The following is a 23795-nucleotide window of genomic DNA, read 5'->3' on the forward strand; positions in this document are numbered from 1 at the left end:
TCATGTCCTTTTTGTGTTCTTCTAGCAGCATCATGAACAGTGATTTTAAATCCAAATCTTGTTTCTCTGGTGTGTTGGCATAACCAGGACTTGCTGATGTTGGAGAGTTTGGTTCAGATACTGCCATATTGCCTAGATTTCTGTTAGTAGCGTTCCTACGTTTGCCCTTTGCCATCTTGCTCTCTGGAGCTAATTGGTCTTGTCTCCGGCTGGTGTTTCAGCCTCCTGAGAGGCTCTAGTGCTATTTCTGCAACACTGGAGGGCAGGGTTTCCCCTGTTGCAGATTGCTGATGTGCTTTCCTCCTCTTGGGTGCCCTTGCAGCCCTAGTGTTCTTTGCCCCAGATTGTGTCTGTGAGCCAGAAGGTGCCCGTTTGCTCCTTCAGGGAGTGCTGAGGTTGTATGCTGCAGGGACCTTTTCTGAGTGCTGATCTCTCTGCTGGGCAGCAGAACTCCCAACTGGGTTGGTGCACACAAGGCTAGCCTAGCTGCTCAGGCCCTGAGTCTAGGCAAAAGCCTGGCAGGCCAGTGTCGGAGCAAAGTTCCCCTCACCTGTGAGTGTTAATTGGGTTGTCAGGTGGCTAGGATGGTGGCGTGCGCGTGCTTCCTGAGAGTGCTGGGAGAGTTTGCTGGGCTAACAACCTCCTGGCCGGGTCAGCACACAGATGGCCCACCGAGTAGCCCAGTGCCTGGGGGCAGTCCAGGGCCTGACCGTCTGAGACCCCTGCTATGTCCGCCTCGGGCTATGCCTGTTAGCCGGTTTGGTTTTGCCTGCTAGCTCTCTCTGGCTTCCCCTAGGCAAAATGGCGGTGGTGCGCGTGCCAGCCCAGGAAAAAAACCTCTTGGCCGGGTTTGCACCCCGGTGCCCCCCCCCATCCCAACGCCCGTCGGGCTTAGACCCCCCGCGATGTTGGTCTCGGGTTGTATTTCGTACCTCAGTCTGATTTTTCTGGCGACCGAGAACCAATTTGGAGGCCTCGTAACTGACTGGCGGGAGGCAGAGTTCTGATGTGGCTTCTGTGTGGTGAAAGGCACCATAAATCTGCCACTGCTTGCAGCCTGGCTGGCCAGCGATGGCCAGTGGTCATGGGCGCAGGGTCTGCCTGGACCCTGTCTGCTTGGTTCTACTACTGATGGCCCTTCCTCTGGACCAGCCGCTGCTGCTGCTGCTGCCCCACAGTAATGTTTTCTTATCATATGACAGAAAGGAAATTTTTATTTCTCCTTTGATATGATTGATACTTTTGCTGGGTATAATAGTGTGGGTTAACATATGTGAGATTTCTAAACTTGTAAAACATCAGTTCAATCCCTTTTGCATTTTAAAATCTCCTTTGGAAAAAAATCAGCTGTTATTCTGATGGGTCCATATTTATAAATGATGTAACATTTCTTTCTTGCATTTTACTATACACCCCTTTTCCCCATACAGTTAGTTTCTTTCACTACAAAATATCAAGGGAGTTTATTTTTCTGGTCCAGTCTATTAAAATCAGCTGTTATTCTGATGGGTCCATATTTATAAATGACATAACATTTCTTTCTTGCATTTTACAACACCCCCCTTTCCCCATACAGTTAGTTTCTTTCACTACAAAATATCAAGGGAGTTTATTTTCTGGTCCAGCCTATTTGGTGTTCTCTATGCCTCATCCACTTTGACAGGCTCTTCTTACATTTGGAGGGTTTTTTCCCTATGATTTTTCTGAAACTATTGTCAACAAAAATAGTTTGTTAGTGCCTTTTATCTGTATTTCTTCTTCTAGACTTTATGCTTGTACGTTTGGCCTTTTTATAGTAATCCCAGAATTCCTACATGTTCCCTTCATTTGTGGTGGTCATTGTTTTAATTTTACATTTTCTTTGAATGATTCAATTCCTCTACCTTGTCTTCAGGCCCTGAAATGGGACAACCCACTGACAAGTCAATGAAAATGGCTTCATATGTTATTTGTATTCACTCCTACATTTTTCAAATCTGATCCAAAGCAAAAAGATTCCCTGTAATCAAATCATTTTTACTGCTAAAATGGCAAGTTTCTGCTAGATTTTTTTTTTAAAAAAATGAAGCTCTTTTTCTTTCTCAGAAATTTCACAAAGGGCTCCTCCTTTGATCCCTCAAATAGACTATAAAGGAGGTGAAAGAAGCAAGCCTCTTTTTATGCTACTGAGGTAAGAATTCGAGGCCAGGAGTAACTCTGATAGGTGTCAACCTACTTTTTGCTCAAGAACTATAAAACACCTGGCAATTTACAGCTGGCTGAATTCATGATGGTTTCATAGACTTTTCCTTCAGCCAGAATCCCCAAAGTTCACACAGAGAAGGAAGGACTGTAGAGTCTCACTCTGACAACATCTGAGCTGTGTGCTCCACTCCAGACCCACCAACAGTGAATTTGAAACTTACATCTGCATGCTGCCTGCTTCTCTGTCTATCTTTGATTCTAAAGTAACCTACAGAAAGATTTACAATCTTAGTACCCGAGACTTTATAGTTACTTTTGGTACTAAATAACTTATTTGTTGGTTAAAATAGTGTATTTGATTTTAATTTAAGTGACAAAACTATATTCATTTGAGGTACAAGGTCCAGTCACTTAGACATTTAATATGCACACATATTTTGAAAACCAAAACTCACCCTTACATCCTTTGAATGGGCTCCAGCTGAAATCCTTCTGACAAGTCACTGTCATGGGCTCTTTAGTAGCAGGTTCATAGCCAGAATGACAGCGGTAGTGTAATACAGTCCCAACTGCATATGTATCTTCCTTTCTTGGCTTGGGATTGTATATCCAGTAAGCATTTGGAATGTCTGGGATATTGGTGCAACTAACTGCTCATGAAACAAGAAAAAGAGAAAAAGGACATTGTTAACAGGGCTGCCATAGCTCTCAGGGAACATGTCTTATTAAAAGGTGCTAGCAATGTAGGCGGCTTTTGTCTGCCAGCCCACCGGGCTCGGGGCCTGTATCCTGCCCAGGGAGCTGTGGAAGGAGAGAAGCCCCGCCTTCATACTTGCTGCCTGCAGGGACACAAAAGGATTACTAGGTACTGTAACACCCTGAGCTTTAGATTTCTGGTGGTGCAAACCGCCAGGGGTCTGCCTGCACTCCAATCAAATATAAAAAATAATATCAAAAATGACAGGAAGTAATAATCATTATTCCTTAATATCTCTTAACATCAATGGACTCAATTCCCCAATAAAAAGACATAGACTAACAGACTGGTTACGTAAACAGGACCCTACATTTTGCTGCTTACAGGAAACACACCTCAATGTCAAAGACAAAAACTACCTTAGAGTAAAAGGCTGGAAGACAATTCTACAAGCAAATGGTCCCAGGAAACAAGCCGTCGTTGCCATTCTAATCTCAGATAAAATTGACTTTCAACTTAATGTCATCAAAAGAGACATGGAAGGTCACTACTTGCTGGTCAAAGGAAAAATCCAACAAGAAGAACTCTCAATCCTGAACATCTATGCCCCAAATACAAGGGCGCCCTCATTCATAAAAGAAACTTTACTAAAGCTCAAAGCACACATTGCACCTTACACAATAATTGTGGGTGACTTCAACACTCCACTCTCACCAATGGACTGATCAGGAAAACAGAAACTAAACAGGGAGACAGTGAAACTAATTGAAGCTTTGGACCAATTGGAGTTAACAGATATATATAGAACTTTTCATCCCAAAGCAAAAGAATATACCTTTTTCTCAGCACCTCATGGTACCTTCTCCAAAATAGATCATATAGTTGGTCACAAGACAGACCTCAACAAATATAAGAAGATTGAAATAATCCCATTCCTCCTATCAGATCACTATGGAGTAAAAGTGGTCTTTAGTAACAGTAAAAACAACAGAAAGCACACATACACATGGAAACTGAACAATACTCTACTCAATGATACCTTGATCAAGGAAGAAATAAAGAAAGAAATCAAAGATTTCTTAGAATTTAATGAAAATGAAGGAACAACATACACAAATCTATGGGACACAATGAAAGCAGTGGTAAGAGGAAAACTCATAGCTTTGAGTGCCTCCAAAAAGAAATTGGAGAGAGCTTACACTAGAAGATTAATGGAACAACTGAAAACCCTGGAACAAGAAGAAGCTAATTCACCCAGGAGGAGGAGAATACAGAAAATCATCAAACTCAGGGCTGAAATCAATCAAGTAGAAACCAAGAGAACCATACAAAGAATCAACAAGACCAAAAGCTGATTCTTTGAAAAAATCAACAAGATAGATAAACCATTAGCCAGACTAACCAAAGGGCACAGAGAAAGTATCCAAATTAACAAAATTAGGAATGAAAACAGAGAGATTACAACAGAAACCGAGGAAATTCAAAAAATCATCAGATCCTACTACAAAAGCCTGTACTCAACACAACTGGATAATCTGGAGGAAATGGACATTTTCTTAGACAGATACCAATTACCAAAATTAAACCAGGATCAAATAGACCATCTAAACAGACCCATAACCCCTAAAGAAATAGAAGGGGTCATAGATAGGCTTCCAACCAAAAAAAGCACAGGACCAGATGGTTTCAGTGCAGAATTCTATCAGACCTTCAAAGAAGACTTAACACCAATACTCTTCAAACTTTTCCACCAAATAGAAACAGAAGGAACACTACCCAACTCCTTCTTCGAAGCCACTATTACGCTGATACCAAAACCACACAAAGATCCAACTAAGAAAGAGAATTTCAGGCCAATTTCCCTTATGAATATTGATGCAAAAATACTAAATAAAATTCTTGCCCACCGAATCTAAGAACACATCAACACAATCATCCACCATGATCAAGTAGGCTTCATCCCAGGGATGCAGGGATGGTTCAATATAAGGAAATCCATAAATGCTATCTACTACATAAACATACTCAAAGAAAAAAACCACATGATCATTTCATTAGATGCTGAAAAAGCATTTGACAAAATTCAGCATCCTTTCATGCTAAAAGTCTTGGAAAGCACAGGAATTCAAGGCCCATATCTAAACATAGTAAAAGCAACATACAGCAAACCGGCAGCCAACATCAAACTAAATGGAGAGAAACTTGAAGCAATCCCACTAAAATCAGGGACTAGATAAGGCTGCCCCCTCTCTCCATATCTTTTCAATATAGTTCTTGAAGTCCTAGCTAGAGCAATTAGACAACAGAAGGAAGTCAAAAGGATACAAATTGGAAAGGAAGAAGTCAAACTATCACTATTTGCAGATGATATGATCATATACTTAAGTGACCCTAAAAACTCTACTAGAGAACTCCTACAGCTGATAAACAACTTCAGCAAAGTGGCTGGCTACAAAATCAACACAAGCAAATCAGTAGCCTTTATATATTCAAAGGATAAGCAGACTGAGAAAGAAATTGGGGAAATGACCCCCTTCACAATAGCTACAAACAGCATAAAGTATCTTGGTGTGACTCTAACCAAACAAGTGAAAGACCTATATGACAAGAACTTCAGATCTCTGAAGAAGGAAATCGAAGAAGATCTCAGAAAATGAAAAAACCTTCCATGCTCATGGATTGGCAGGATTAATATAGTTTAAATGGCCATCTTGCCAAAGGCAATCTACAGATTCAATGCTATTCCCATAAAAATCCCAACCCAGTTCTTCATAGAGCTAGAAAGAGCAATTCTCAAATTCATCTGGAATAACAAAAAACCCAGGATAGCTAAAACTATTCTCAACAGTAAAAGAACTTCAGGGGAATTCAATATCCCAGACTTTAAACTCTACTACAGAGCAATAATGATTAAAAACTGCTTGGTATTGGTACAATATCAGGCAAGCGGATCAATGGAATAGGATTGAAGACCCAGAAATGAACCAACACACCTATGGTCACTTGGTCTTCGACAAAGGAGCTGAAAGCATCCAGTGGAAAAAAGATAGTCTTTTCAACAAATGGTGCTGGTTCAATTGGAGGTCAGCATGCAGAAGAACACGCATCGATCCATTCTTATTTCCTTGTACCAAGCTCAACTCCAAATGGATCAAGGACCTCCACATAAAACCTGACACACTGAAACTAATCGAAAAGAAACTGGGGAAGACCCTGGAGGACATGGGCCCAGGGGAAAAGTTCCTGAATAGAACACCAATAGCCTATACTCTAAGATCAACAATTGACAAATGGGACCTAATAAAACTACAAAGTTTCTGTAAGGCAAAGGACACCGTCAAAAGGAGAAAACGTCACCCAACAGGCTAGGAAAGGATCTTCACCAACCCTAAATCCGACAGAGGGCTAATATCTAATATATACAAAGAACTCAAGAAAGTAGAACCCAGAAAACAAAATAACCCCATTAAAAAGTGGGGTACGGAGCTAAACAAAGAATTTTCACATGGAGAACTTCGGAGAGCTGAGAAACACCTTAAGAAATGTTCAACATCATTAATCATTAGGGAAATGCAAATCAAAACAACCCTGAGATTTCACCTCACACCAGTCAGAATAGCTAAGGTCAAAAACTCAGGAGACAGCAGGTGTTGGCGAGGATGTGGAGAAAGAGGAACACTCCTCCACTGCTGGTGGGATTGCAAAATGGTGCAACCACTTTGGAAATCAGTCTGGCGGTTCCTCAGAAAACTGGGCATGTCACTTCCTGAGGACCCTGTTATACCACTACTGGGCATAAATCCAGAGGATTCTTCAGCATGCAATAAGGACACATGCTCAAGTATGTTCATAGCAGCCCTATTTGTAGTAGCCAGAAGCTGGAAAGAACCTAGGTGTCCTTCAATGGAGGAATGGATAAAAAAAAAATGTGGTATATTTACACAATGGAGTACTATTCAGCCATTAGAAACAATGAATTCATGAAATTCTTAGACAAATGGATGGAGCTGGAGAACATCATACTAACTGAGGTAACCCAGTCTCAAAAGATCAATCATAGTATGCACTCACTGATAAGTGGATATTAGCCTAGAAACTTTGAATACCCAGGACATAATCCACAAATTAAATGATGTCCAAAAAGAATGGAGATGTGGCCCCTGGTTCTGGAAAGACTCAGTGCAAGAGTATAGAGGAATTCCAGAACAGGGAAGTGGGAAGTGGTGGATGGAAGAATAGGGGGACGGAAGAGGGCTTATGGGACTTGTGGGGAGTGGGGACCCAGAAAAGGGGAAATCATTTGCAATGTAAATAAAATAAAATAAAATAAAATACAATTTAAAAAAAGGTGCTAACAAGAACTAGAGTTCTGTAGCTCGCATATGACCCACACCGGAAAATGTATAAGGACTCTGCTGAGTTTAGCCCAGCAGCTGACAGGTTATAACCAATGTCACTACCAAATGTTTGCTGTGTACTGTGCCAACTGCACTCCACAGAAATTCCTCTCCTCATTGTACTTTAGACAGTCTCGCTTCTAAATTCAGACATTGGGCTTGTCAAATAAACATAGTAGGAAAACTTTCATAAACAACAAAAACTAGCTGTGCTTGTTTTCTTGACTAAGGAACCGAAACAAAAGATATTTCCCTCATCCAGGAAAGCTTAGAACAAGAACAATCAAAGCACTGAACAGGACTGGGCTTTGAGTCCTGTCTTCTTTCCTTGTTTGGTGCTGCTACCTCATAGGCAATATACACATCTACAGAGCTGATGTTCATGACATTGTATCTCTAAACATTTGCCATGAGGCATAGAGCAAAAACCTTCAGAAAGTACAGACTGACAGACTTTAAATATTCATAGAGTTGTACAACTTTCTATCCTAACCAATTTCAAGATGTCTTTATCATCTCATAAAGAAACCCCAGTTGTTGTTGGTTTTTTTTTTTAAGTATTACTCTTATGTTGAGCTTTTTCAATAAGTGGAACGACACAATATATTTCCTTTCCTTTTTGTGGCTGGCTTTTTTTATTAGACACCATACTCTATGATTAATCCATATTCAGCATTGGTCAGTACTTCATTTTCATTGTGTAGTTTATCCCATTGTACAGTGACACCAGTTTATCACTGTTGTCCTATGGATGGGTATTTGGGTTCTTGGCTATTATGGACAATGCTGCTCTGAACTTTGATGTAAAAACCTTCTGTGTGGAAATCTATTTTATTTTATTTTATTTTATTTTATTTATTTTCTATATTCTTTGTTTACATTCTAAAAGCTTTCCCCTTTCCCAGTCCCCCCCCCATATGTCCCATAAGTCCTTTTCTCTCCATCCATTCTTCTATCTTTCCCCCTCCCTTTTCTCTGTCCTGTACTCCCCTACAATGCTGGATCAAGCCTTTCCAGTATTAGGGCCCTCTTCATCCTTCTTCATGGGAATCATTTGATATGCCAATTGTATCTTCAGTATTCAGAGCTTCAGAGCTAATTAATATCCACTTATCAATGATTGCATTCTATGTGTATTCTTTTGTGATTGCGTTACCTTGCTTAGGATATTTTCCAGTTCCATCCATTTGTGTGAAAAATTCATGAATTCATTGTTTTTAATTGCTGAATAGTACTCCATTGTGTATATATACCACATTTTCTGTATCCATTCCTCTATTGAGGGATATCTGGGTTCTTTACAGCTTCTGGCTATTATAAATAAGGCTGCTAAGAACATAGTGGAGCATGTGTCCTTATTGCATGCTGGGGAATCCTCTGGGTATATGCCCAGGAGAGGTATAGCAGGGTCCTACGGAAGTGTCATGTCCAGTTTTCTTAGGAACCGCCAGACTGATTTCCATAGTTGTACCATCTTACAATCCCACCAGCAGTGAAGGAATGTTCCTCTTTCTCCACATCGTCGCCAACACCTGCTGTCTCCTGAGTTTTTAACCTTAGCCATTCTGACTGGTGTGAGGTGAAATCTCAGGGTTGTTTTGATTTGTATTTCCCTAATGGCTAATGGTGTTGAGCATTTCTTAAGATGCTTCTCAGCCATCTGAATTTTTTCGGGTGAAAATTCTTTGTTTAGGTCTGTACCCCATTTTTAATAGGGTTGTTTGGTTCCCTGGGATCTAACTTCTTGAGTTCTTTGTATATATTGGATATTAGCCCTCTATCAGATGTAGGGTTGGTGAAGATCTTTTCCAAATTTGTTGGTTGCTGTTTTGTCCTCTTGATGGTGTCCTTTGCCTTACAGAAACTTTGTAATTTTATGAGATCCCATTTGTCAATTCTTGATCTTAGAGCATAAGCTATTAGTGTTCTGTTCAGGAACTTTTCCCCTGTGCCTATGTCTTCAAGGGTTTTCCCCAGTTTCTTTTCTATTAGTTTCAGAGCGTCTGGTTTTATGTGGAGGTTCTTGATCTACTTGAAGTTGAGCTTAGTACAAGGAAATCTATTTTCATTCTTCTCTGGTAGAATCAAACATTAATCACATGCTCAGACTTCAGAGAAACTGTTGTAATCATTTTCTAAAATGACTCTAATAATAATTTAGATTCCTCTGTGGAATGCCATGTAGCCTTGGTGAGATTACAGGTTGTGCTTCCTTTCTCCCACTAAGAACCTAGCCATCAAGCACCTGAGATTCCAGGAATGCCTCTCCATGCAAACAAGTCATTCACAGAACTCCTAAACTCTTGCCAATGATTTTTCATTTACCCTGGAAATTCCTTCCTACTCTCCAAAGTCCATATATACCCTCTGGTTCACCCCAAATAAAGTGTATGCATTCAAACCTAACCCAAATAAAGGTATGTGTACAAGCTAAGATTGTCTCTGAAAGCTGTTTCATTGAAGATCAGCAGGCCATTGCCTAAAAGAGGTATAACACTAAGATTCTTGGAGAAGGACTTCTTCTCCCCCCAAGCCTCCCCCAACCCTCTCACCCCCCAGCATTCTCTCCCCGCTGGACTGCTATCCTGCAGAATTCTAACCATTCTGAACTCAGCTTTATCCTTACAGCCTAGTATAAAGCTATGTCTAGATCCCCTGAGCAGGAGAAAGTGGAGAATTCGGAACCACAACTGGACCCCAAAATGCATACCATATCCTTTATCCCACTATTTCACTTTTTTTTAGTTCTTAAACATTTATTAGATCATCAGTTCATCTATGTAATTAGTGGTGTTGGAGTTAGAACCACTAGGTTGGGTTAGGAAGTAAAAAGGACTCGGTTTGAATCATATAGTAGTATCTGTGATGTAACTGGCCAATCTTTGAATTTATGTTCCTTAATATAGTGATCTAATCTTACCTTCTTATATGTCAGTATTTTACTATCACATTTAAGTGCTGATGTAGAACTGTGAACTACGCAATGATGGGTAGGCACCGTTGCCTACCCTTTCCCTTTTGTTTCTAATTTTCTACATGAGTGAAGTTTCTGTCACATTAGTCTGTGGAAGGTGTGATTTCACTTCTCCCTTGAAAGCATATACTCAGGTGAAATTCTATGTATTAATATATAATTTAGAAACCATAAATGAGAGAAAACACATGATGTTTGCCTTTTTGAGCTTGGCTTAATTAACTTAATGTGGTTATATTATGCCATAGATGGGAACTAGAGAGAATAAGTCACTTCATTCAGCAGATCCCTTCCTGTAACATAGGGGCTGTGAAAAGGGAAAGGGGGTGTATCAATAAGTACTCCTGCATCCAACTCTACCCACCACCATGTATATATATATATATATATATATATATATATACATATATATGTATGTATATATATATATATTCTACAGAAGAGTCAAAACAATCAAATTTATCAATATTTGAGTTTTCAAATCTATAAAATAGGGGATTGGAGGTGACAGTTTGCTGGCTAGCCTACTAGAACATTTTTTTCCAAGATGGAGCTGTTCAAAAAGAGAATACAATTGCTATAGCTGCCTCCCCTGGATTGTCTCTCCTGTGTAATGGAAGCTGGATGGAGGAACAGACCAGATGTCTGGCTACTGACACCTGCTTAAATTAAGCTTTTCACAGCACTGACCTTGGGAAAATTCAGACCATCCCAAACACCTTCTACCCAACAGCAATTGGTACTGCTGTTGATGAGTCCACAGAAACAGTTCTCATAGGGTTTGTGTTGTTCCTGGTTCAATTCAATGGTCTTTCAATATTTCTATCAAATATCATGGACTTGCTTAACAAATGCTTCTCAAATTGTTGAAACTCCTTTGATTATTCCGCAAGACTCAGTGAATGATTTCATTACTAGTTTTAGTCAGCTTAATAGATGCCATTCCAGGATAGAGACTGCTCTGTTACTTACTTATCCAACTGGTACAGAAGCCCCAAAGATATACAGGGCTCATCAGGAGCCTCCTCCCCTTAGCAATTGTGTGCAGCCTTGACAAGTCACTCAACTTCTGAACATGTTTCCTCATCTGCCAAATTAGGTCAATAACACTGCCCACAACTGACTTTATTGCCTTAATTCTTTTTATGAACGAAGACTAGTTCCAGCTTAATAGTATAGCTTTTATCACTCTTATAATGACCCATGAGTTAATTGTTTTAGAGTATCTAGTCCACATAATACTTTTGTACATATCTTAGAAAGAGGCATTTTATTATTCATCTTTTAAAATCATTGTGTTAGACAATTACCAATAAACTGCCAAAAATTAATAGAACACGTATACCAATTTTCTACATCGACAGTACCAGTGCTTCTCCTTAGGACTAGAATGTGAACGACCACATGCGACACATGACCTTGCAAAAAGTACTGAAACCATCCTCTTTCCAACAAAAAGACAACATAAAATTAATTCAAATTTAAATTTTTGTGATTCAGAATCTAGACATGAAAGTATGTCCACACAGATATAACTGAGTATCTTTAGATGCCAACTGTGAAATTCTTCATGGTCCATACTTACTGCGCTCACAAATCGGGAGAGGACTCCAGCTGCCATCAGCTTCACAATGGCTGACACTGCTGCCTCTGAGGACGGACCCTTTCATACAGTCCAATCTAACAGAGTCTTTGTATTTATAGGTAGGTTTAAATCCAGAAACAATTATTCCACGTGAAATATTTGGCCGAGAACAGATGATTCCTACAGAATTAGGAGAAAAGATAGGTATATTTTAAAAGACAAAGCATATGGGGCAGTGGCTCAATGGGTAAAGTGCACAAAAGGACCTATGTTCTAATCCCCATAATCAACATAAAAATCAGGCATGGTAGCACATATTTGTGATTCCGGTGATCCTATGATAAGAGACTCCTCTGAAGCTAGGTCAGTTATCCTGGTATATGCATCATAGAAGCAAAGCCAGACATGGTAGAGTGTACATTTAATCTCAGTCTTCGGAAAGCTGGGGCTACATAATGAGATCACGTCTCAGGGTAGGAGGGGAGCTGCCTTAATATAGAAGAAAGCCAGTACCAACATCCAAGGTTGTCCTCTGACCTCCACATACATATGATAGCACTCATGCACCTGCACACACACACACACACACACACCATAAACACAGACATATATGCACACACACCATAAATACAGGCATGCATACACATACACACCATAAATACAAACATATGCACACACACACACACACACACACCATAAATACAGACATATTCACACACTCACCATAAATACAGACATACTTGCACATACACACCATAAATACAGATATACATGCACACACACCATAAATGCAGACACATATACCATACACACACATATGTGCATATACACACACACCATAAATACAGGCATATGCACACACAACCACACATGCATATACATCATATACATTATCACAGAGAAGCTGAGATCTGGGGATATAACTTAATGGAAAGTTTCCTACCAAGTGTGCGTGAGATCCTAGGTACCACAAAAAACAAACAAAAACATTTCTTGGCAAATTAACAGATACATAGTAATGAGAATATTATTGAAGATGGAAGACTAGGGGAGTGCCTCTGGATAAACTAGTGAAGAAGTCAAATATACATATATAAATATGTATATATATATATTTGGTGTATGTGTGTATGTATGATTTAGAAGTAAAGAAGGGGCTTTAGAAATTCACAAAGCAATTCCAAAGGATGCCAGAAAAGAGCAGCAGAGGGAAGAAAAGACCCTTGGCCCAGAGAAGCAAGCCTAAGATTGCTTCTACTACTCGGTTCTCCATAGGCTAAGGGAGTACAAGTCACCCAAAAGGTAAGCCACACAAAAAGTCGAGAATTCTGACTCTCAAAACAAGCTGAAAACCTTCATGACTCAAATCCAGTTGTAGATTTTGATGGGACAGGGATTCCTCTGGCAGATGGATCAGACATGAAGAAAAGTTTGTTTTGTCACAGGACTTTGACTTTGGAGGCAGCAGCAGAGTAGGCATGATCTTGAAAGAAAAATCTATTCCTACAGCTGAGCTACCCTATGGACCTGAGGTAAAACAAACAAACAAACAGCCACAGGTCAGGAAGCCTTGGTGTAGCCTGCTGCAGCCCCTCGGTAAGGAAAAGCCCAGAGTGGTAACTATGGATACAGGAAGATGAGGGAAGGACTCTTCCTACCTCAGTTAACACAGTGAAGATAATTCCCTACAGGCGTTCCCAGGAGGCTGTCTTCCAGGTGATTCTACATTTGCTCAAATTGATAATTAACACTAACCATCACTGATCAACAGAGAAAATCTAAGAGTTCACAGCATAGAAGAAAGAAGGAAGATAATACAAAAAGTATACAGAATCTTCTCAATTGAATTATAGGAGAAAATTTCCCAAATCTAAAGAAAGATTTCAAATAAAAGAGGCATTTAGAATCCAAAATAGACACGACAAGAGAAGGATCCCTGCAGTATGTATCATAGTCAAGAAGGAAACAATGGCCAGAGGGTAGAGGCCAGTGGCTCAATGGGTAAAGACACTTGCTGGCCAAGCCTATGTACCTGAATTCAATCCCAAGAACCCATATGGTGGCCAGTTTCCCTCATTAAAACAGGCTTTAATTTGGCAGTTACTCAGAAAATTGACATTGATCTACCACAAAACTGAGTTATACCACTCCTGGGCATATTTCCAATGGATTCCCCATTATACTGAAAGGGCATGTACTCAACTATGTTCATAGTAGCTTTATGTTGGAAACAACCTAGATGTCTCACAACTGAAGAAAAATGTGGTACAATTACACAATGGAATATCATTCAGCTGTTAAAACAAATTATATCATGGGATTTGCAGGCAAATGAATCGAACTAGAAAAAAATCATCCTGAGTGAGGTAACACAGACCCAGAAAGACAAACATAGTATATACTGACATAAGTGAATATTAGTTGTAAAGTAAAAGACAATCCTAAATACGGTCCACAACCCCAGAGAGGTTAAGTAACAAGGAAAGTTTAAGAGGGGATACAGGGATCTCCTTAGGAAGTAGAAGTAGAATAGATTACTTGGGTGGACTAGAGGCAGGTAAAGTTGGGAACAGGAGGGATCAGGTGGAGGAAGGAAGAAATTATTGGGATAAGCAAATGGAATTAAGGGATATTTTAGAGGCAAGGTGGAAACCTAGAGAAATGGAAACTCCATGGAATCTACGAGAGTAACCCTAGCAGAGACTTCTAGTAACAGGGATCCCACTGCCTGAACCAGCCATCTTCTGTAACCAAGAAAGGCCTCAGGTGGAGGGATTGGAACACCAAACCAGCCACAAAACCTTCAACCTCCAGTTTGTCCTGCATGCAGAGTGTGCTGGGATTACAGTCTGGCATAATGATCATCGAAGAGACCAGAGAGACTTCATCCAGTAACAGATGAGAGCAAATGCAGAGTCCCACAGCCAAACATCAAGTGGAGCTCATGGAATCCTGCTGAGGAGGGGGAGGAAGGATGGAGGAACCAGAGGGGTCAGAGATACACCATAAGGTCGCAGCCCACAGATTCAACTGACTGGGACTCATGGGGGCTCACAGAGATTAGGGAGCCTGCAGATGGCCTACATCATCTGCATATATATTACAGCTGAGTAGCCTGTTGTTATTGTAGGGAACCATAGCAATGGGAGTGGTGGATGTCCCAGGTTCTCTGCCCACTTGTGGGACCCTTTTCCTCCCACTGGGTTACCTTGTCCAGCCTTGATGTGATGGAATATGGCTGGTCTTATTGTAGCTTGTTATGTAGTATTTGCTTGATGTTTGTTTGCTGGGAGACCTGCCCTTTTCTGAAGAGAGGCAAAAGGGGCAGGAGTTTGGGGGAGAAAGGAGGTAGGGAGCAGAGGCTAAGGGAAGGGGAGGGAAGGGAATCTGTGGTCAGGATGTATTACATGAGAGATCACTTTTTAAAAAGTATAAACCAAATTTTAAAACCCATTAAAGTGATCATGTACCATGACCAAGCTGATATCATTCCAAAGATCCAATGTTGTTCCAACATTAGTAAATAGGAAAGGGTAATAATATTAAGCCCATAAATAGACTGAAGTGTATAAATCACATGGTCATCTCAACTGATATAGATAAAGCCTTCAACAAAGCTTGACATCTCTGCATGATAAAAGTCCAGAAAAAAGTAGAATCCGAGGCCCACACCTCAACATTACAAAGGCTATAAACAGCACATCTGTCTATGTCGGGGTCTCTGCAAACACCATGGCCAGCACAGTATCAATCCAGGAGAGGGAAGAAGGAAATTTGGCTTCTCATGACTCAGTAGTGGCTGTTGGTTCCAGGCAGTGTATTTTAGGCATATTTAAGGACAGCACAATTTGGGTAAAAGTTTCCTTGTAACAAATAACTCAATCCCATATGCACAACAATGCTTAAGCCATGATTCCATTGAAACTCTAGTAAATTTCAAGTGTTATCATCCATAAAGATGAGTTTTATAGATTAATGGAGCAAGTAGGCTTAAGGTAAACAAGATAAAGATCTGAGGGAGGGTAGGGGTCTAGACTGACTGAGATAAACAAGTTGGGGGGGGGAAGGGTCTGGGGCAATCAGTGTGGCCTACCCATGCAGATAGTGCAGAGGTCACCAGGCTCTTAACTACATCCATTCCCAGCCTCCTGGTTGGAAGACAGGTTATACATCTTTCCCTTTGAAGAGACAGTCCTGCATGTTTTAACATTCATGGCCTCCTTGGTGCTTACATTTGATTACAGAACCTATGTGCTTCCTATGCCTATAGCCAACAGCATACTAAATAGGGGGAAAAAACCAGCACTGCCTCTAAAACCTGGAGAGAGACTATGGTGCTACTCTTATTCAATGTAGTACCTGAAACCCTGGCTGGAGCAATAAGACAAGAATGAGAAACAAAAGTAATACTAGTAAAGGAAGAAGTCAAAGTAGTCTCTGTTTGCTGATGGCCTGTCTTATATAAAAACAAACTATCAAGAACACTTCAAAGACTTTGCCAGAAAACTCTTAGGACTAATGACTACTTTCAGGCCAAGAACATGATAAAAAAAACCAGTAATATTGCTAGTTGTAAATAGAAGGTGGTGATGTGCTTACTCCCAGACAAAGGATAGAAATTATTTTTCTTTCTTCCTCTAAAGAGATTGCAAGACCACATTTCCACATGGAAATGCTATGAGACCCGTGTAACCTGGACTGCTCAGCTCTATTCTAAGCTGTTGGTTTGTCCAGAATGCTTTCCAGGCAAGGGGCCTATGTGCAGCTAACATATTAGAACAGATTATAGATGAATAAGAAGAAACTCTTACTTTACCAAATCAATGTGATATGGTGTTACTTGCACCGTAATGCATTGAGTATCTCTTAGCCAAATAATAGCTGCATCTACACACTCATTAATTTTAATCTTTAAATCATTCTACTTCACACAATAAGTCCACCTTCCTTTTCTAAAAAAGCAAAATGTAAGTGAAACAATGGCAAACAATACATCCCTGTGACTTACTTTCACAGGTAGGAGGGCTTGGACTCCAAACCCCGACTGTTTTGTTCATCACAGTGCAGGTAATAGAGGCATTGCCAAAGAGCGAGAAGTTGGGATCACACCTATAGGTGACTGAGGAGCGATATGTGAAGAAGTCTTCATCTCTACCATTGTGCTTCCCGTTGCTGATGTCTGGAGGGGGCCCACACTTGGCAACTGAGAAATTAGTAAAAGAGAAAGAAATGTTCAGGGACAGGCATCAGAAAATTCTAGCAGATGTGGACAAAGGGTAGAAATTTCAGGGAGAATGCACAGAATTGTTCCCTAAGGCGCTTATGTGTTTAACCAAGTCAGAAAAATCTCTACTTACTTACACATTCTGGAAGAGGATCACTCCAGGCAACTCCTTTGCCTTGGATCTCACAATAACTAGTGGATGACCCGATTAAGACATATCTAGATAAGAGGTCAAAGGTATTAATAGAATTCACACTTTAAATTATGTAAAGGTGACTAAACAGAAAGACATTAAAATGAAGAAATGTTTTCTCAGTCAGGTAGACTATTCAGACAAGTACAAAAAGCAGCCACATTCTTCGCTAAAATACCACATATTTGAAGCTGCTGAGTTCTACTGCTTGCTGGTGCAGGAACATGCCCCCACCATACACACACACCTTGTTCTATTACATTATCACTGCATACTAAAATTCTTCTCCACTGAAAACTCCTGGACCAGATCTGCATAGTTCAAATCACTCTCAGCAACAAAGTCTTCCTTATTCCTACTAGGATAGCCCATTAATCCCCACTTAAAGTTTTAACCACGTTCCAAATCCAAAGTCCCCAAATCTGCATTCTTCCAAACAAAAGCATGGTCAGGCCTAGCACAGCAATACCCCACTCATGGTACCAACTTCTGTCTTAGTTAGGGTCTTACTGCTGTGAACAGACATCATGACCAAGGCAACTCTTATAAGATCAACATTTAATTGGAGCTGGCTTATAGTTTCAGAGGTTCACTCCATTACCATCAAGGCTGGAACACAGCAGCATCAAGGTAGGCATGGAGCAGAAGGAGCTGAGAGTTCTACATCTTCCTCTGAAGGCACTTAGAAGAGTAGGCTCCATGCAGCTAGAATGAGTGTCTTAAAGTCTACACCCACAGTGACACACCTACTCCAACAAGGCCACAACTATTCCAATAAGACCAAGCCTCCAAATAGTGCCATTCTCTGGACTAAGCATATTCAAAGAATGATACTAACTTTAAAAATTAATTCAGTTTTTAAAAAGATTATCATACGTTGTAATGAAGTTTTTCATAATGCATTTCAAGCAAAGGTTATAAGTGCTACATATTAAAATTAATGTACATATCAAAATTGTTCATTTCGTGGCAGCAAAAACTGGACCAAATGCTCCTATAAAAATAAGTAAAGGGGCTGATGTGATGGCTCAGCAATTAAGAGCATTTCCAGAGAACTGGAGTGTGGTTCCCAACACTCACTGGGAGCTCACAGTCACTTGTAACCCTAGCTCCAAGGGATCCAACATCTTCTGATCCTTTCAACCACACTCATACACACACACACACACACACAGAGAGAGAGAGAGAGAGAGAGAGAGAGAGAGAGAGAGAGAGAGAGAGAGATGCAAGCATAAATAAAAAATTAGAAATCTTTAAAAAATAAATCATTAAGGGCTAGCCACACTTGCTGCCAACTCTGACAACAAGTTTGATCCCAGGGATCCACACTGTGGATGTAGTAAACTGACTCCTGCAAAATGCCTTCTGTATCACGTATGTAACATGGCATGCATGCATCAATATACATGCATACATATACACACATTGCAGGCATACAAACACATAAAGTTAACTTTTTTAAAAGAGTAAGGGCTAGGTCTAGATGTCTTCACATATAAGCCCAGCAGCTTTGGAGAATTAGATTGGAGGCTTTTGAGTCTGAGAACAACCTGAGCCACTTAATAAGATCTTGTCTCAAATAAATTAAAAAAAAAAGTTGCGGATAAATCTTGGGTTTCGCACATAAAGAATACCACCTTCAGGCAGCCAAACAAGATCTGCATTATATATAAAAGAAAGAAATTGAAGATAGCTTCAACATTCTCTATAGCTTCATCCACCAGAAAAAAAATATGGAGTGCTCTGAAGGTTAGCATGGCTAACACTGGTTATCACATGGGCAATTGGATCCACTTATGCACAATAGTAGTTTGTAACTATATTTTCACAAAAGCAGCAGAACATTGTTCAGAAGAATAGAAGACTGGAAATATTCATGAATCAGTCCAAAAAGTTAAGCCATGACACAACCATACAGTAAAATTCTCTGTAGTTGTAAGGGGAAATTAATGAAGATCCTCTCTACATACAAGCATAAAATATGTCCAAGATTTGCTGATGAGTATGAAAGACAAGTGTGATTCAAAACTGTATTTTTCCCATTCTTTTTTGAGGATGTGGCCACTCCCATGTTGCAGTTAAAGACACTGCTCCTATGCACATATGGGCGGCACTAACACACTTAGTGAACTGTATAAAAAAAAAAAAAGCAAGCAAACAAAACCAAGAAGGTGGGAGACGAGGACATGTTGTGGGGAATATAGGGAAACTGGAAGGGGAAATAGGGATCATGTGATCCTACTTCATTGTATGCATGTATGACATTCTCACAATATGTGTGTGCAATTCTCAAGAATAAATTAGAACATTAAAAAACTGAACCCAGCTAGGTTTAATCCTAACACTTAGGAGGCAGAGGCAGGTGGATCTCTGTAAATTTAGGGCCAGCCTGGTATATATGGAGCTCTAGACCAGAGATGGCTACATAGTGAGAACCTGTCATTATGATGGGTCATTCATAATGATTCATTCTGAGTTCATTATGACATTGTCTCACAATGCAGCCATCACTGGTCTAGAACTCCATATATATACATATATATACGTATATATGTATATATATACGTATATATATGTATACATACATACATATGTATATGTGTATGTGTATATGTACATGTACATGTATATGTATATATACATGTATGTGTATATATGTATGTGTATTATATGTATGTATATATGTATATATACATATATGTGTATATATACATATATATTAAATTAGATAATTTTTAATAGTTTAAATATGTGCTGATCTCTTGGCTTGTATTTGAATGAGGAAACACTACAATATTACAAAAAAGTGAAAAAATTAAATTCTTTTTTTAGCACAGGAAGGAATAGGGCACATGGAGGTGGGATAGAAGTGAGAATTTTCAATACATACTCCTTATGTCACTTTAAAATTTGGAAGTAGGGAAGGGGGAACTGGGAAAGGGGCAAGCGTTTTGGAATGTAAACAAAGAATTTAGAAAATAAAAAAAAAGAAAAAAATTGGAAGTAGCTATTTTAAATGTTAATTTAGAAGAATTATTTATTTTTATTTTTAAATTTTATTTATTTTTATTTAGATTTTACATCCCAATTGCTCCCCTCCCCCAGTCCCCATGTCACAGACTCCCTCCTACAAAGTCCCTTAACCCCTTATCCTCTACTCCTCTAAGATGGTGGGTCCCCTTTGGGTAGCCCCCCCTCCACCTCTCATAGAAGTATTATTTATAAAATACCTCACACTTACCCTTCTGAGCAGCTGAATTCTATCCGTGATCCAAAAGAGAAATCTGTCTTAATTTCCACCTGTCCATTTTGTAAGTCTCCTGGATTCCTGCATGATTTTTCTAAAGAAAAATCAAAATGATGGTAAGTGATTCCCACCATCTACAGGCACTGCAGTTAGAAACTAGCAGGTCCATGGCCACCTCCACATCCGAGAAGAGCTACCTGTTTAGAGTCATGCTCATCTGAGTCTGACTCACTGCATTTCTGTTCTGGAGGGGAAATGAACAAAAATTTTGATTTCTTCCTTTTCACCCTGGTGTATTTTATCAAGAGCCGTTTCCTTGAGAGAGAGAGAGAGAGAGAGAGAGAGAGAGAGAAAGGCAGAGAGACAGAGAGACAGAGACAGAGACAGAGAAAGAAGAGATTGTATACTGTTACTGTTGGCCGACAGTATATAATGTATTTCCTACTCACAGCCTATTATCTGATCTTCCAAATCCATAAGATATTTTTGTGCACTGTTTTACTTAATTTTTTAAATTAGTATACAAAACAGTGAGTTTTATTATGACACTTTCATGTATAAATAGCATTGTATTTTATCATATTTATCAATCATTGTGGCCATTGCCCTTTACCCAACTTATGTGTGTATTTATGTATGCATGTTTGAATGCATGCATTATATAGGTAGGTATTATGTGTGTATGCATGCATGCATGTATACATGGATGTATACACATGTATTTTAAAATCTAGATTCTGCATATAAAAACAACCATTCACCACGTGTTTGAGGTAAAATTACCACTTTCTGGCCATTTAATCTTTAGATATTTTTATTGTTATTATTATCATTACTATTTTTACTATTGTTGTTGTTGTTATTATTATGGTTTAGGGGTTGAAGTGCAGGCATGCACGTGCTGCAACACGCATGTAGAGGTCAGAGACTACCTCTGGAAAGTCAGTTCTCTCCTTCCACCTTCACATAGGTTCCAGGAATCAACCTCAGGTCACTTGCTTTCTTACAGAGTCCAGAACGACCAGCCCAGGGATGGCCCCACCCACAGTGAGCTGGGCTCTCCCCTGCAAGTCACTAATTAAGAAAATGCCCTACACACTGGCCTACAGTCAGATCTATGGAGGCATCTTTCCAACAGAGGGGCTCTCCTCTTTGATGATTCTATCTTGTTGACATAAAACTACCCAGTACAGTTTATCTTTCATCATTGCAATTAGCAGATTTCTTAATTTCTGCTTTCTTTTTTTTCTGCTTTCCAGAAGATCCATATTTGTATATATTTAAATTGCTAGTTGATGAATTCACTAGTTCCTCAGTGACTTAAAAATGCAATAATTATCTAACCCGAGGCAACTTTTCCAAAACACACAAATACACAAATGAGAAAAATAAATGTTGGTACTTACTGACACAGGAGATAGAAATATGCCATTCCCCCGAAGGTCTACACTGAATAATCTGGCTTGAGGCTGACCTCATATAGCCAGGGCGGCAATTGTATTTCAGGGAGGTGTAACTTTCGAAGTCTGTCTGATTCGTATCACTTACTGGCAGGGCATAGGGTAAATCAGGTGGTGGACCACATTTGCCTAGACACCAAAGGGACAGGAACACCAAATGTTATTCCCTGAGATGCAGCATCTTAATGTTTCAGTAGTACAATTTGAGAGAGAGAGAGAGAGAGAGAGAGAGAGAGAGAGAGAGAGAGAGAGAGAGAGAGAGAGAACAATTCTTTTCTCCTCTATCGAGAAAAATAAAAATTGTACTATTTCTCTGCCATGAATCCAGGAGAGATGTGCAAATAATGTTGTTGATAAGTGATGACAACGATGAATAAAGGCTTCATTTTAATCTCTTCTCCACTATATAAAACACGTCCTCTAAAAAGGAGACAGACGTAACTTTCATCAGCCTATATTATCTGTCTCTGCTTAGCCTGCACATATGCAAAACCAAAACTTCCTATAAATTTGCCTTAACAGATACATATTGTTTCATTTGAACTGACACAATAAGCCAGACACAGTGATGTGTAAGAAAGATTGTGAGTTCAAGTCCAGCCTGGGCTACATCAAAAAGAAAACAGAATTCTTGAAATATAGAAATCTTAATACTATCTTCCCTATTAGAAATTAATGGCAATACACAACTAAGCTGGCCATTTAAGAACCTAGTGGAAATACACTCCCCGCTCTCCACTCCAGATCCACCCCCAGGCTACTGAACATGTCCAGTTGCTGTTAGACAATATAGATTTATTTCGAATCCTGGTTGGGAAGCAGGTTGCTTTGGAGACTTAGATAAGAAATTCTAGACTAAACACCTAGAAACTGCCGCTCTTGTGTGTGACGCTAACTCTAGCCTAGCTGGCCAAATAAATCCTTTGTTGCTGAAACTGGATCTCCGCTAACTTAGCCATCTCATATTTTTAAAACTTGTAAGTAACTGTTGGGTGTCCATCTGGATTGGTTGCCCACCACTCACCAAACACAGCAACCCAAAGAGCAGCAATGAAGGTCATTTGGAACAAAGTTGGGCCAGAAAATCTGCAGAGTGTAGAAAAGGGCCAGGCCATAGCATCTCTGTTTCTATGAAGCCTCCCACGTGCAGCTCTTGTGGGGCACACGGTCTGCTGCTGCTTTGCCCACATTTGTTCTGCCAGGAAACCTGAATTTGGTTAAAAAAAATTAATCTAATCTACTTGACATAGAGTATTGGGATACATGCTTTGAGAGCCACATCTTCAAAGAAACTACGGGCCTAGGTGGGAAGATGAGACATGAACACAGATGTTGTGACATGACAGTGACAACTCACCTCTGCAAAAGCCACCTCTAGGAAGAGAAATTCAGTCCACATGGAAAAAGGAAGAGAGTTTGCAGAGAAGAATATTCTGTGAAGCTAGAGAATAAATTCAAGTCAGTTGGAAGCAGAAGACAGCGTTACAATTTGGCAAATTAGGAGACCATCTCCTCATTCCCAGTCCATTACAACCTAACCCCTGCGGTTATTCAGATTGTAGATATATATTGAAGACTTATTGGCTAACATCCATATATAAGACGAAACATATAGCATTTATTATCTTTTGGGAGTCTACGTAATTTCACTAGGGATATTTTTTTTCTCTTAATATATTTATGTGTGAATTTCATAATGTCATCTTTCTTTATTAACAGCTGGCTATCATTCCATTGTGTAAATAAATCACATTTCATTGCTCATTCATTAGTTGATAGACACGTAGGTTATTTCCAGTTTCTGGCTATTATGAATGGAACAGCAATGAACATA

At 39.7% G+C, this 23795-nt stretch overlaps 1 protein-coding gene across 1 annotated transcript in view; it reads right to left on the reverse strand.

Annotated features, from left to right (window-relative positions):
• Window positions 1-23162, reverse strand: part of LOC127697381 (C4b-binding protein alpha chain-like) — a 42202-nt gene extending 19040 nt beyond the window's left edge. Inside the window, exons 1-7 of the mRNA XM_052200496.1 lie at window positions 22986-23162; window positions 21908-22090; window positions 20496-20595; window positions 17195-17280; window positions 16846-17040; window positions 11838-12017; window positions 2640-2834 (exon numbers count right to left, since the gene is read on the reverse strand). Coding sequence (XP_052056456.1) covers window positions 2640-2834; window positions 11838-12017; window positions 16846-17040; window positions 17195-17280; window positions 20496-20595; window positions 21908-22090; window positions 22986-23151 — 1105 coding nt within the window. The 5' untranslated portion in view covers window positions 23152-23162. The remainder of the gene's footprint in view (window positions 1-2639; window positions 2835-11837; window positions 12018-16845; window positions 17041-17194; window positions 17281-20495; window positions 20596-21907; window positions 22091-22985) is intronic.
• Between the last annotated feature and the right edge of the window lie 633 nt (window positions 23163-23795).

The sequence above is a fragment of the Apodemus sylvaticus genome, chromosome 12 (genome assembly GCF_947179515.1).
Source record: "Apodemus sylvaticus chromosome 12, mApoSyl1.1, whole genome shotgun sequence".
Taxonomy (NCBI): domain Eukaryota; kingdom Metazoa; phylum Chordata; class Mammalia; order Rodentia; family Muridae; genus Apodemus; species Apodemus sylvaticus.